The sequence below is a fragment of the Oncorhynchus kisutch genome, linkage group LG13 (genome assembly GCF_002021735.2).
Source record: "Oncorhynchus kisutch isolate 150728-3 linkage group LG13, Okis_V2, whole genome shotgun sequence".
NCBI lineage: Eukaryota > Metazoa > Chordata > Actinopteri > Salmoniformes > Salmonidae > Oncorhynchus > Oncorhynchus kisutch.
In genome coordinates this window covers 35022909-35036961 of record NC_034186.2, presented here as the reverse complement: position 1 = coordinate 35036961, position 14053 = coordinate 35022909, and the positions used below count along the sequence as shown (strand labels likewise).

Here is a 14053-nt window from a genome sequence, read left to right as displayed (position 1 = left end):
CAAGCAAGTCTCTTCTTATTATTTGTGTCCTTTAGTAGTGGTTTCTTTGCAGGAATTTGACCATGAAGGCCTGATTCATGCAATCTCCTCTGAATAGATGATGTTGAGATGTGTCTGTTACTTGAACTCTGTGAAGCATTTATTTGGTCTAAAATGTCTGAGGTTGTAACTCTAATGAACTTATCCTCTGCAGCAGAGATAACTCTAGGTCTTCTTTTCCTGTTGTGGTCGTCATGAGAGCCAGTTTCATCATAGCACTTTTTTATTTATTTTTTTATTTCACCTTTATTTAACCAGGTAGGCTAGTTGAGAACAAGTTCTCATTTGCAACTGCGACCTGGCCAAGATAAAGCATAGCAGTGTGAGCAGACAACAAAGAGTTACACATGGAGTAAACAATTAACAAGTCAATAACACAGTAGAAACCAAAGGGGGAGTCTATATACAATGTGTGCAAAAGGCATGAGGAGGTAGGCAAATAATTACAATTTTGCAGATTAACACTGGAGTGATGAATGATCAGATGGTCATGTACAGGTAGAGATATTGGTGTGCAAAAGAGCAGAAAAGTAAATAAATAAAAACAGTATGGGGATGAGGTAGGTGAGAAAGGGTGGGCTATTTACCAATAGACTATGTACAGCTGCAGCGATCGGTTAGCCGCTCAGATAGCTGATGTTTGAAGTTGGTGAGGGAGATAAAAGTCTCCAACTTCAGCGATTTTTGCAATTCGTTCCAGTCACAGGCAGCAGAGTACTGGAACGAAAGGCGGCCAAATGAGGTGTTGGCTTTAGGGATGATCAGTGAGATACACCTGCTGGAGCGCGTGCTACGGATGGGTGTTGCCATCGTGACCAGTGAGCTGAGATAAGGCGGAGCTTTACCTAGCATGGACTTGTAGATGACCTGGAGCCAGTGGGTCTGGCGACGAATATGTAGCGAGGGCCAGCCGACTAGAGCATACAAGTCGCAGTGGTGGGTGGTATAAGGTGCTTTAGTGACGAAACGGATGGCACTGTGATAGACTGCATCCAGTTTGCTGAGTAGAGTGTTGGAAGCCATTTTGTAGATGACATCGCCGAAGTCGAGGATCGGTAGGATAGTCAGTTTTACTAGGGTAAGCTTGGCGGCGTGAGTGAAGGAGGCTTTGTTGCGGAATAGAAAGCCGACTCTTGATTTGATTTTCGATTGGAGATGTTTGATATGAGTCTGGAAGGAGAGTTTGCAGTCTAGCCAGACACCTAGGTACTTATAGACGTCCACATATTCTAGGTCGGAACCATCCAGGGTGGTGATGCTAGTCGGGCATGCGGGTGCAGGCAGCGACCGGTTGAAAAGCATGCATTTGGTTTTACTAGCGTTTAAGAGCAGTTGGAGGCCACGGAAGGAGTGTTGTATGGCATTGAAGCTTGTTTGGAGGTTAGATAGCACAGTGTCCAAAGACGGGCCGAAGGTATATAGAATGGTGTCGTCTGCGTAGAGGTGGATCAGGGAATCGCCCGCAGCAAGAGCAACATCATTGATATACACAGAGAAAAGAGTCGGCCCGAGAATTGAACCCTGTGGCACCCCCATAGAGACTGCCAGAGGACCAGACAGCATGCCCTCTGATTTGACGCACTGAACTCTGTCTGCAAAGTAATTGGTGAACCAGGCAAGGCAGTCATCCGAAAAACCGAGGCTCCTGAGTCTGCCGATAAGAATATGGTGATTGACAGAGTCGAAAGCCTTGGCAAGGTCGATGAAGACGGCTGCACAGTACTGTCTTTTATCGATGGCGGTTATGATATCGTTGAGTACCTTGAGTGTGGCTGAGGTGCACCCATGACCGGCTCGGAAACCAGATTTGCACAGCGGAGAAGGTGCGGTGGGATTCGAGATGGTCAGTGACCTGTTTGTTGACTTGGCTTTCGAAGACCTTAGATAGGCAGGGCAGGATGGATATAGGTCTGTAACAGTTTGGGTCCAGGGTGTCTCCCCCTTTGAAGAGGGGGATGACTGCGGCAGCTTTCCAATCCTTGGGGATCTCAGACGATATGAAAGAGAGGTTGAACAGGCTGGTAATAGGGGTTGCGACAATGGTGGCAGATAGTTTCAGAAATAGAGGGTCCAGATTGTCAAGCCCAGCTGATTTGTACGGGTCCAGGTTTTGCAGCTCTTTCAGAACATCTGCTATCTGGATTTGGTTAAAGGAGAACCTGGAGAGGCTTGGGCGAGGAGCTGCGGGGGGGGGCGGAGCTGTTGGCCGAGGTTGAAGTAGCCAGGCGGAAGGCATGGCCAGCCGTTGAGAAATGCTTATTGAAGTTTTCAATAATCATGGATTTATCAGTGGTGACCGTGTTACCTAGCCTCAGTGCAGTGGGCAGCTGGGAGGAGGTGCTCTTGTTCTCCATGGACTTCACGGTGTCCCAGAACTTTTTGGAGTTGGAGCTACAGGATGCAAACTTCTGCCTGAAGAAGCTGGCCTTAGCTTTCCTGACTGACTGCGTGTATTGGTTCCAGACTTCCCTGAACAGTTGCATATCGCGGGGACTATTCGATGCTATTGCAGTCCGCCACAGGATGTTTTTGTGCTGGTCGAGGGCAGTCAGGTCTGGGGTGAACCAAGGGCTGTATCTGTTCTTAGTTCTGCATTTTTGAACGGAGCATGCTTATCTAAAATGGTGAGGAAGTTACTTTTAAAGAATGACCAGGCATCCTCAACTGACGGGATGAGGTCGATGTCCTTCCAGGATACCCGGGCCAGGTCGATTAGAAAGGCCTGCTCACAGAAGTGTTTTAGGGAGCGTTTGACAGTGATGAGGGGTGGTCGTTTGACTGCGGCTCCGTAGAGGATACAGGCAATGAGGCAGTGATCGCTGAGATCCTGGTTGAAGACAGCGGAGGTGTATTTGGAGGGCCAGTTGGTCAGGATGACGTCTATGAGGGTGCCCTTGTTTACAGAGTTAGGGTTGTACCTGGTGGGTTCCTTGATGATTTGTGTGAGATTGAGGGCATCTAGCTTAGATTGTAGGACTGGCGAGGTGTTAAGCATATCCCAGTTTAGGTCACCTAACAGAAGAAACTCTGAAGCTAGATGGGGGGTGATCAATTCACAAATGGTGTCCAGGGCACAGCTGGGAGCTGAGGGGGGTCGGTAGCAGGCGGCAACCGTGAGAGACTTATTTCTGGAGAGAGTAATTTTCAAAATTAGTAGTTCGAACTGTTTGGGTATGGACCTGGAAAGTATGACATTACTTTGCAGGCTATCTCTGCAGTAAACTGCAACTCCGCCCCCTTTGGCAGTTCTATCTTGACGGAAGATGTTATAGTTGGGTATGGAAATCTCTGAATTTTTGGTGGCCTTCCTGAGCCAGGATTCAGACACAGCAAGGACATCAGGGTTAGCAGAGTGTGCTAAAGCAGTGAGTAAAACAAACTTAGGGAGGAGGCTTCTGATGTTGACATGCATGAAACCAAGGCTTTTTCGATCACAGAAGTCAACAAATGAGGGTGCCTGGGGACATGCAGGGCCTGGGTTTACCTCCACATCACCCGCGGAACAGAGAAGGAGTAGTATGAGGGTGCGGCTAAAGGCTATCAAAACTGGTCGCCTAGAGCGTTGGGGACAGAGAATAAGAGGAGCAGGTTTCTGGGCATGGTAGAATATATTCAGGGCATAATGCGCAGACAGGGGTATGGTGGGGTGCGGGTACAGCGGAGGTAAGCCCAGGCACTGGGTGATGATGAGGGAGGTTGTATCTCTGGACATGCTGGTAGTAATGGGTGAGGTCACCGCATGTGTGGGAGGTGGGACAAAGGAGTTATCAGGGGCATGAAGAGTGGAACTAGGGGCTCCATTGTGAACTAAAACAATGATAACTAACCTGAACAACAGTATACAAGGCATATTGACATTTGAGAGAGACATACAGCGAGGCATACAGTAATCACAGGTGTTGAATTGGGAAAGCTAGCTAAAACAGTAGGTGAGACAACAGCTAATCAGCTAGCACAACAACAGCAGGTAAAATGGCGTAGACTAGGCAACGGGGCCAACAGATAGAACAAACAAGCAGAATGGAGTACCGTGATTAATGGACAGTCCAGCGTGCATCAGCTATGTAGCCAAGAGATCAGTGTCCAGGGGGCAGCGGTGGATGGGGCAGGGAAGCTGGCCTGGCGAGTGTTATCCAGGTTTTTTAAAAACTAACAATGACTAAATAGCTTGTAGCTAGTTAGCTGGTTAGCTTCTGGAGGTTCTTGAGTGTGTTCTAAAAATAAATAAAAAATAATAGCGATTCCGTATCACATTGGGTGAGGCAGGTTTCCGGAAGGTATAAACTAATTAAAAGTCAAAAGAGATAGAAAGTAAATATGGGTCCGGTGAGCGTTTGAGACGCGGCGATTCAGGCGGTTAGCAGGCCTGTGCTAACAAGCTAACAGTTTGTAGGCCCGGGCTAGACAAGGTAGCAGTTAGCGGGCCGGAGCTGGACAAGCTAGCAGTTAGCAGGCCGAATTAGCAAGCAGGGAGATAGCGAGGGCTAGAGAGTTAGCCTTTGGGGGACGTCGCGATGGGGTGAGTCTGTTTATTCCTCTTCATGCGATGACATCGGTAGACCGGTCGTGGGCCCGGGTATTGTAGCTCAGGAGTAGCACAGGTGCTACGGCCGGGCTAGCTTCAAGCTAAGTGGGTGGAAACGCTAGCCAGGAGTAATCCGAGGTTGCGGTTTAGCTAGATAGCTAGTTGCTGAAAAATCCAGCTGAAAGATGTTCCGTTTGCGGTGGGGATCCGGGGATGAAAAATAAATAGGTCCGTTGTGCTCTGGTTAAAGTCGCGTTGTACGAACAGGCGAGAGCTTTCCGAACTACAGGTTAGCTGATGACCGGTTAGCTGGAGACCGCTAGCATACCCGCTGGTTAGCTGGCTAGCTTCAGTTGAGGGGTCCCGAAGTAAATATAAATACTTTAGGAAAAATAGCTACATTGGGTGAGTCGGGTTGCAGGAGAGTATTTGGAAGCTTAGGGTTTAGCAAAATGTTTTCAAAGAGATATGTGGAGAAAATATGTAAAAAACGAAAAATAAACAATATATACAGGGACACGACAGGACAGGACGACCTACTGCTACGCCATCTTGGGATGGTTTTTGCGACTGCACATGAAGAAACTTTCAAAGTTCTTGAAATTTTCCGAACTGACTGACCTTCATGTCTTAAAGTAATGATGGACTGTCATTTCTCTTTGCTTATTTTAGCTGTTCTTGCCATAAAATGGTCTTTTACCAAATAGGGCTATCTTCTGATTGGCTCAAACGCATTAAGAAGGATATAAATTCCACAAATTAACTTTTAACAAGGCACACCTGTTAATTGAAATGCATTCCAGGTACCTACCTCGTGAAGCTGGTTTAGAGAATGCCAAGAGTGTGCAAATATTTGAAGAATCTCAAATATAACGTTTATTTTGATTTGTTGAACACTTTTTGGTTACTACATGATTCCATATGTGTTATTTCATAGTTTGATGTTTTCACTATTATTCTACAACGCAGAAAACAGTAAAAAAAATTAAGAAAAAGGTGTGTCCAAACTTTTGACTGGTACTGTACATTTATTTCATTAAAGTATGGATGGACAAACAGAAAAACAAGTCCAACAATACAGATGTGTCCAGAGGAAAACAAGCGAACTACTCAACAGCGAGACCAAGTTAACGCATGCCACCGTGCGCCCTACCCCCATTAAGGGAACATATGTGATTTGTGTGTTGGTTTGTTTAATTGGCTGTTACCTTTAGAGGCCTAGAAGACTGAGGACAGACCCAGTACAGACAGGACCCAGCTTTCGTATTAATACGGGCCTAAAGTTCAGGAGACACACAAGGCCAGATTTACTAGGGAAGTGAGAGATTACTAATAGTTAAAAGCACAGTTTGTGAAAAGCTCCTTTCTGCAGACTCTGAATAGTCATGGGGAGTATGAACTGTTCCGTTGCCTCTCCACTCCAGTTCTGCCAAAGAACAGAATGCACAGTTGCATACACAAGCACACACATGCCTACATGCATATGCACAGTGCCAGGCAGTGCTGCAACATGGCAATGGCACCCAGGTGGAGCAGTAAGTAGGCTCTCTGTCCCTGCCACATACACACACAGACAGATACAGACTCAGACACACACATACACGCTGCCCCTGTCTGCCTGCGGTAAGTTCCCTCCTGTGCGAGTCTGCTCCCATCAGATCAGGATCAGTCTAGGGCCAGATCAACTCTCTCCAGACACCTTCTATCACAACACTGTCTGTGGGGGGTGTTCACAGTCAACACACACACACACACACACACACACACACACACACACACACACACACACACACACACACACACACACACACACACACACACACTCTGTCTAAGCGAGCAGGAGCTGATGTCCTCCACCAAAGCCTGCACCATCAAACAATCAAAATATGTAAACTACAAGGATTCCTTCTGTGTTTAACATCATATAATACCATGTTAAATTTAAGTCCATGCTGTGAATCCCGACAGGTAAAGACAAAGTGGTCACTAGTCAGTGGATGTAAGGGGAGTGAGGTAAGTTGAGCCACATTTTTATGAAGAGGTCATCATTTCATCAAGTCTTTGACAGAAGAAACCACATGGAAAAAGTGGTAAGGTCCCCAAAAATGTTTTTCATAAAGTCAGATGAATTATTGGGTTCTAGGTTTCATGATGCCTGTATCTAAACCAAAGTAGATAGTTTTAAGATTGTTTTGTACTTCAGTTGGGGGTCTCTATAAGCTACAATATGAGGTCCTAAAACTAGCATGAAAGTGCATCCTTGTAGCTGTGTGGGCTAATATAGTCAAAATGTTTGCCTTGGAGTAAATTGAGTGTGGCCACCATATGGCCACCATATCCCATACAAATTATGATTACATTTTGACAGTTTTATGCATAATATGCATAGTGTTTTTGCAATGTGTCATGCATATGAACTCAAGATAGTGAACTTTTATTGTTACACAGAGCAGACGTCATCACGCCTTGTGTATACAAACGTTAAAAAAGCGCGTGTCTGGCCCCCCTTTGGGTTCTTGAGAGAGGAGCCAAGGATGTGAGAGAAGGGAAGAAGTCCATTTGAGCAACAGCAAGGGATAAACAAATTGACTATGACACTGAAGAGGTACATTGACAAAAAAGAAAACAAACATGTATGTACCTGTGTCCGAAAGAGAGCCTATGACATAGTAGATGAGGTACACAAGTTCTGAACTGATGACATGGAGTCTAAGCTTGCTAAATATATCAAGAATCGTGCGGGTCAGTTTCATGGGCTTAGTAGCATCAAATGCAGAGAACTTGCCTATGAATTGGCAAATCAAAACAACATCCCTGTCCCAGTCCACTGGTCAAAAAATGGAAGGGTATGTGATATTGAACAGAGAGATCTATATCTGAATGCAGACATACGTTTAAGATACACTAAGTGCACAACATATTAGGAACACCTTCCTAATATTGAGTTGCACCCCCTTTTGCCCGCAGAACAGCCTCAATTCGTCAGGTCAAATGAAATTTTATTTGTCACATGCTCCGAATACAGGTGTCCACCTTTACCGTGAAATGTTTACTAAGAAGCCCTTAACAACAATGCAGTTCAAGAAAGAGTTAAGAAAATATTTAATAAATAAACTAAAGTAAAAATAGTAAAAGAAAAAGTAACACAATAAAAATAACAAGGCTATATACAGGAGATTCCGGTACCAAGTCAATGTGTGGGGGTATAGGTTAGTAGAATTATTTTGTACATGTAAGTATGGGTAAAGTGTCTATTCATAGATAATAAACAGCGAGTAGCAGCAGTGTAAAAATAAAGGGGGGGGGCATGTCAATATAAATAGTCTGGGTGGCCATTTGATTAATTCAGCAGTCTTATGGCTTGGGGGTAGAAGCTGTTAAAACCTCTACGGGATCGGTGTACCTAAACCGTGGCGTTGTTGCTAACGTGCACTAATGTGACTAGAATGACGATGTAAGTAACAGCAAACTTTCCAGGACTTTCATAGACATGTCTTTAAGAAAGCTTAAATTCTTGTTTATCTAACTGCAGTGTCCAGTTTACAGTAGCTATTACAGTGAAAAAATACCATGCTGTTGTTTGAGGAGAGTGCACAACAACACAACACTTTTATCAGGGTAACTGGTTTGATACATTCACCTCTGAAGGTAAATAATGTACTTATATTCAGTAATCTTGCTCTGATTTGTCATCCTGAGGGTCCCAGAGATAAAATGTAGCATAGTTTTGTTTTATAAAATCCATTTTTATATTCAAATGTAGGAACTGGGTTCTACAGTTTGAACCTCTGCTGTCTCTGGCTCCACAACCATCCCGCATGGCCATCTAGATGTGTGAAGGTTAGTGTTTTTTTCTGTAGGGAAGCTAATTATCCATCATTTATGACATTTCTGGATGTGTGTAAACATACATTTTTATCACCATAGCATTTTTGTATGTTCTCTATAGTTATGTACTTGAAAATGTATCAATTGACCAATTCGGCACATTTGGGCAAACTCCTGGCAGACTTGTTACAAAATATAGTGTAGTAATGTAATGCTTCACTGGATCAGTCTGAAACTTTGTACACACACTGCTGCCATCTGTTGGCCAAGCTCTAAATTACACCAAGACTTCTATCTGGATATATGGCCTTTCTCTTGCATTTCAAAGATGATGGAACAACAACAAAAAATGTAAAACATGTTTTCTTTTACCAGGTGTTATGTTCTCCTACATTAATTTCACACTTCCACAATCTTCAAAGTGTTTCCTTTCAAATATGGTATCAAGAATATGCATATCCTTGCTTCAGGTCCTGAGCTACAGGCAGTTAGATTTGTGTATGTAATTTTAGGTGGAAATTGAAAAAAAGGTTTCGATCCTTGGAGCCTTTTGGTCCTAGACTTGGTGCTCTGGTACCAATTGCCGTGCGATAGCAGAGAGAACAGTCTATGACTTGGGTGAATGGAGTCTCTGACAATTTTTTGGGGCCTTCCTCTGACAGCACTTAGTATATAGGTCCTGGATGGCAGGAAGCTTGGTCCCAGTGATATACTGGGCCATACACACTACCCTCTGTAGCGCCTTACAGTCGGATGTCGAGCAGTTGCCATACCAGGTTGTGATGCAACCGGTCAGGATGCTCTCGAGGATGCAGCTGTAGAACTGTTTGAGGATCTGGGGACCCATGCCAAATATTTTCAGTCTCCTGAGGGGGAAAAGGTGTTGTCGTGCCCTCTTCACGGCTTTATTGGTGTGTTTGGGCCATGATAGTTTGTTGGTGATGTGGACACCAAGGAACTTGAAACTCTCAACCCGCTCCACTACAGCCCCATCGATGTGAATGGGGGCATCATGTTCGGCCCTCCCTTTCCTGTAGTTCCATTTGATTTCAATCACTTTTCAAACGCATCCCTTTTGATTTGAACAAAACTTTCCATACATTTTGCCCATGGTAGAAGACGTCAGAAAGTGACTTCTTGAACTGAATGCCAAAACATTTAGGAGATTGAGGTGCTCAAAGTTGACCCATGTTGCATACACCGCCCTACCATGGACATCATCACGGGAAAAGATAAACAGTTGAGCTTGATTTTTACTTAAAAGCTTACAAACAGGTTGGTCAAACTATTTTCTAATTTATTGAAAAGCATTTTTTTAAATAAAAACTGTAATTTTCTAACCTTTATAATGTAAATTATTAAAATAAACATAAAATGAGATTTTCTTCATCTTCTCAAATGTTTTAGCTTAGACCTTATTTTACATCATCTGAGGTGTTTGTGCAACATACTGAATACAGGGTGAGTGTCATTTCAATCATACTGTAGAAATAATTCATAGAATGGACATATCCCTTCAGAACACTAATTAAGCTGGTACATCATTGAAATGTAATTTTAACTTACAATTACTACCACAAAGATAGCTGCCGGTCAACCCACTGTCGAATGTCAACTTAAATGGAAATGTCTATTCTATTATCTATATTTCGATGATTTCAATAGGTTACCTGTGGAATATTAACAATATGATTTCAAACAACTGATGTTCCAATTAAAGTCAACATTCTCTAATGTGTGAACTTCCAACCATCTTTGTGCTACCATTTGAAAGTTTACATTTAAATGTTATTCCCATTTTAGTACATTTATCAGCCAAAACATACCCACATTTTTGTATAATTTTTTTTAAACACGTTTTTAGATAATTGACATTAAAGGTAAAACAACTATGAAGACATGGATGTATCTTGGTCATTTAGAAGGCACTTTTATCCAAATCGACTCACAGTAAGTGCATTCATCTTAAGATACTGTAGCTAGTTGAGACAACCACATATCACAGTCGTAGTAAGTACCGTTTTCCCTCAATACAGAAGTTATCAGTAGGAAAAGACAGGGTGCAAGTTTTATTTTTGGGCACTTCTATCTCCTAAATGTTTTGGTATTCAGGTCCCAAAAGTTAGTTTCTGACCACTTCCACCATGGGAAAATATGTATACTGTAGGTTTCGTTCAAATCGAAAGGGGTGATGTCAAAACAATTTGGAAATCAAATGGAACGACCCTAGTCCCTAAAGCGACTAAACAGAGTTTTAGTCGACTGATAATAGCAAACTAAGAAGGATGGAATTACTAAAATGTGACTAACATGCTGACCACACCACTCACATCCTGTTCACGAGCATTGCTAAATAAATTTACACCTACATGTTATTCAATCACTGCACACACACACTGCTCGCGGGTGTCAGCGAGTCTCTGCGTGGCCAGGCGCTAAAATATAAATTGGTTCTATTTGTGACGCTCAACGCGCTGCAAGTCCGGCCTCTCCCATCTCCTCATTGGTTTTTAGGGGCATATACGTGGGTGACTGAAAGATGAACTTAGGTCCACACTCCGGTATGTTGTAGTAATGCTAGTTGGTTGCCAACCGCCATATAAAGTCCAAAGAAGAAAAAGAAGCCTTAAGGAAGGAGGAGAGATGACGAGAAAAACAGATTTGGTTTACCGGTTTATCTGTGGATTAATTGTCGGAGTTGAGCATCTTGTGCATTTCAGGTAAAATAACAACCCAATGTTTATATACCAGGACAAATTAGCTAGCAACAGCAAGCTAGCTAGCTAAATTGCCATAAATGTTCAATGCTTTTTGACCTGTCCCCAAATTAATATAATTGGTTCAGAGTTTGTTTTGATATTTCAACCTGTGTGTCCTGATCGCTTCTGTGTGGGTGAACAAAATCAACGTGCGCACGATGGCGTGCGTCCGGTTTGGTCAGCATGTAAGACTAAAATGTATTTTAGTCATAAAGACTAATTCTAAAATAGCTGGGGGCAATAGTCATTTAGACAGGTTACCTTGGTGTTCTTGGGCACAGGGACTATGGTGGTCTGCTTGAAACATGTAGGTATTACAGACTGAGTCAGGGAGAGGTTGAAAATGTCAGTGAAGACACTTGCCAGCTGATCAGAGCATGAGTATGTGTCCTGGTAATCCATCTGGCCCTGCGGCCTTGTGAATTTTAACCTGTTTAAAGGTCTTACCCACGTCAGCTACGGAGAACGTGATTACACAGTCATCCGGAACAGATGGTGCTCTCACGCATGGTTCAGTGTTGCTTCCCTCGAAGCGAGCATAGAAGGCATTTAGCTCATATGGTAGGCTCAAGTCACTGGGCAACTTGCGGCTGGGTATTCGTGATAGTTTGCAAATAAATAAATATGAAGACATTGATTCGTAAGACATTAGTAGAACAAGGTGAGCACACACACACACACACACATTCATTGCACCCTCCCACCCTCTCTGTGCTGTAGATCCCATTACACCAGCAGGCAGCAGAAGTAAGTTCCAATGGCAGCAGAAGTATGTATTGATCTGTTAGATTTGGCTCAATCTGGGACTGAACTTTATCACAAACACTGTACAACTCTGAACAAAACCTCTGATGTGACTAAAGAAAGAACAGACTGAGTATTGAGCTATTTCCAGTGTGATCTCCTATTCATTTCAATTTCTAATTCACAATGCCTTTGTTTTCTCTCAATCTTGCTTCCATTCTATTCCACTTATTTGCATTCTGTCTGTGATTATAATTGATTTCACACTCTTCTGAAAATGCCATCCATAATTCTCTGTGGTTGCAGGCTGAAAATGGAGTGTCCACTGACCCATTTGCACCAGATACAAAGAAACAGACAACACATCTGATTATAGCGACTAGACCTCATGTCTGTATATGTCTCTCTCTGTGTCTGTCTCTCTCGCATGTGTGGTCAAACCCACCCCCTCTTCCAGCTCCATCCTTCAGTCCCCAACACTATAGTAATGAGGGGAGGGATGGGGGGAGGAAGGGAGAGGAATACATATCCCTCTGCCTTATAACACGCTATTCCTGGACACACACACACACACACAGGACAGACAAACACACACACACTAGAGTAAAGTGGGAGGCAGCTATACCACCCAAACAACTTCCTCTCAACTTGCTCTCAACAGCACCTGGGTGCAGGTGACAGGGGATAGACAGTGGAGGGTAGGAGGGTGTGTGTGTGTGTGTGTGTGTGTGTGTGTGTGTGTGTGTGTGTGTGTGTGTGTGTGTGTGTGTGTGTGTGTGTGTGTGTGTGTGTGTGTGTGTGTGTGTGTGTGTGTTAGAAGGAATCTCTTTAAGCACCATAACTGTTCTATGTCTCTGTCCCTCAGTGCAGTCTCTGACCTTGTTACTGAGCAGTATTCAGATAGAGAGGTGTCACTTACCGGATGCCTGCCCTGAGGGTACATGGTCCCAGGAGAGGAGATGCTCACGGTCTGTTTGATGGCCAGGTCAGAGCCCGTCCCCTGGCCCTCCACTCCTCTACCCTCAACCAGAAACACAGCCTAGTCCAGATCTCTCCCTCTGGTCTGGGCTCAGGCAAGGCTGGAAAGAGTAGTCCTCACTCCTGCCCAGTCTCGCTTTTTTCTCTTCTTTCTGTTCCTCTCCGTCTGTCTCTCCAACACGGGAACCTGTCGACACAGCTGGGAGAGCTCAGTCCACGGTAAAACGGATCCCCAAACTCCTTTTCCTTCTTTCCGCCTCCTAGGTGTAACCAAAGTCACACTCTCGTTTCGCTCTGACTCTCTCGCTCTGTGATCAGTTAGAGTCCACGCGCACTGACATGGCAGTGAAACTCGAGCGTTACACCTAAGTACCCCCCCTTCCCTGTCCCTTCACCAACAAGATACAAACACTACACTACACACCTCCATCCAAATACACCAACAATCTACAGTAACTCCCCTCTTCTTCTTATAGGAGAGCACAGAACCCGAAACTGAAGGGTTGGCTTGTCAGTTGGAATAGAAAAGAAAAAGAAGAGGGAGAAAAAACAGTGAGAGAGAGAGAGAGCTTTGTTTTTAATCTAAATCTGAAGGGAAAAAAACACAGGAAAGCAGGAAAGAACAGCAGGTCACTAGAAGATCCAGCAGGCTTTTCAGCAGCGAGCCCTAGACTGTAATATATTGTGCCTGTTGGCTTCAACACAAACACAACAGCATGCTAAAGCTCTACTTAAGGTGGAGCGACCGAGATAGAGACACAGACACTGAGATAGCTAGAGATACCCTTTCAATTGTGGTCAGATGGACAAAGCAATCAGCCATGCACAAAGAGACAGGCACAGAGACACACATCCTCACACACTATCGTTACAGATATGAGTGCACACACATAAACAAAACACAAAAACGCACACAAATACAGATAATTAGTCATTCTGAGAAGATAAAAGACCTGTCTGTATTCTAGTTCGCACGCACAAACAGAAACACACACATATAATAAATACATCAGATGTAAATAACAGCATCTTGAGACATTTGAATATTGTAGAGGTTATTTCAGCCCAGACCTGTTTGTTAAAGGGTATTATTTCCATAAGTAAGTAATCCCACCATTTGGCTATAGGCTAGATGAGTTTACTGAGGGCAGCTTCGCTGTTGAACTTGATCAACCAGGAA

General features: G+C 43.8%; 1 protein-coding gene across 1 annotated transcript in view; it reads right to left on the bottom strand.

Annotated features, from left to right (window-relative positions):
* LOC109902970 (transducin-like enhancer protein 4) overlaps positions 1–13544 on the bottom strand; it is an 83398-nt gene extending 69854 nt beyond the window's left edge. Inside the window, 1 exon segment of the mRNA XM_031786096.1 lies at positions 12815–13544. Coding sequence (XP_031641956.1) covers positions 12815–12838 — 24 coding nt within the window. The 5' untranslated portion in view covers positions 12839–13544.
* Between the last annotated feature and the right edge of the window lie 509 nt (positions 13545–14053).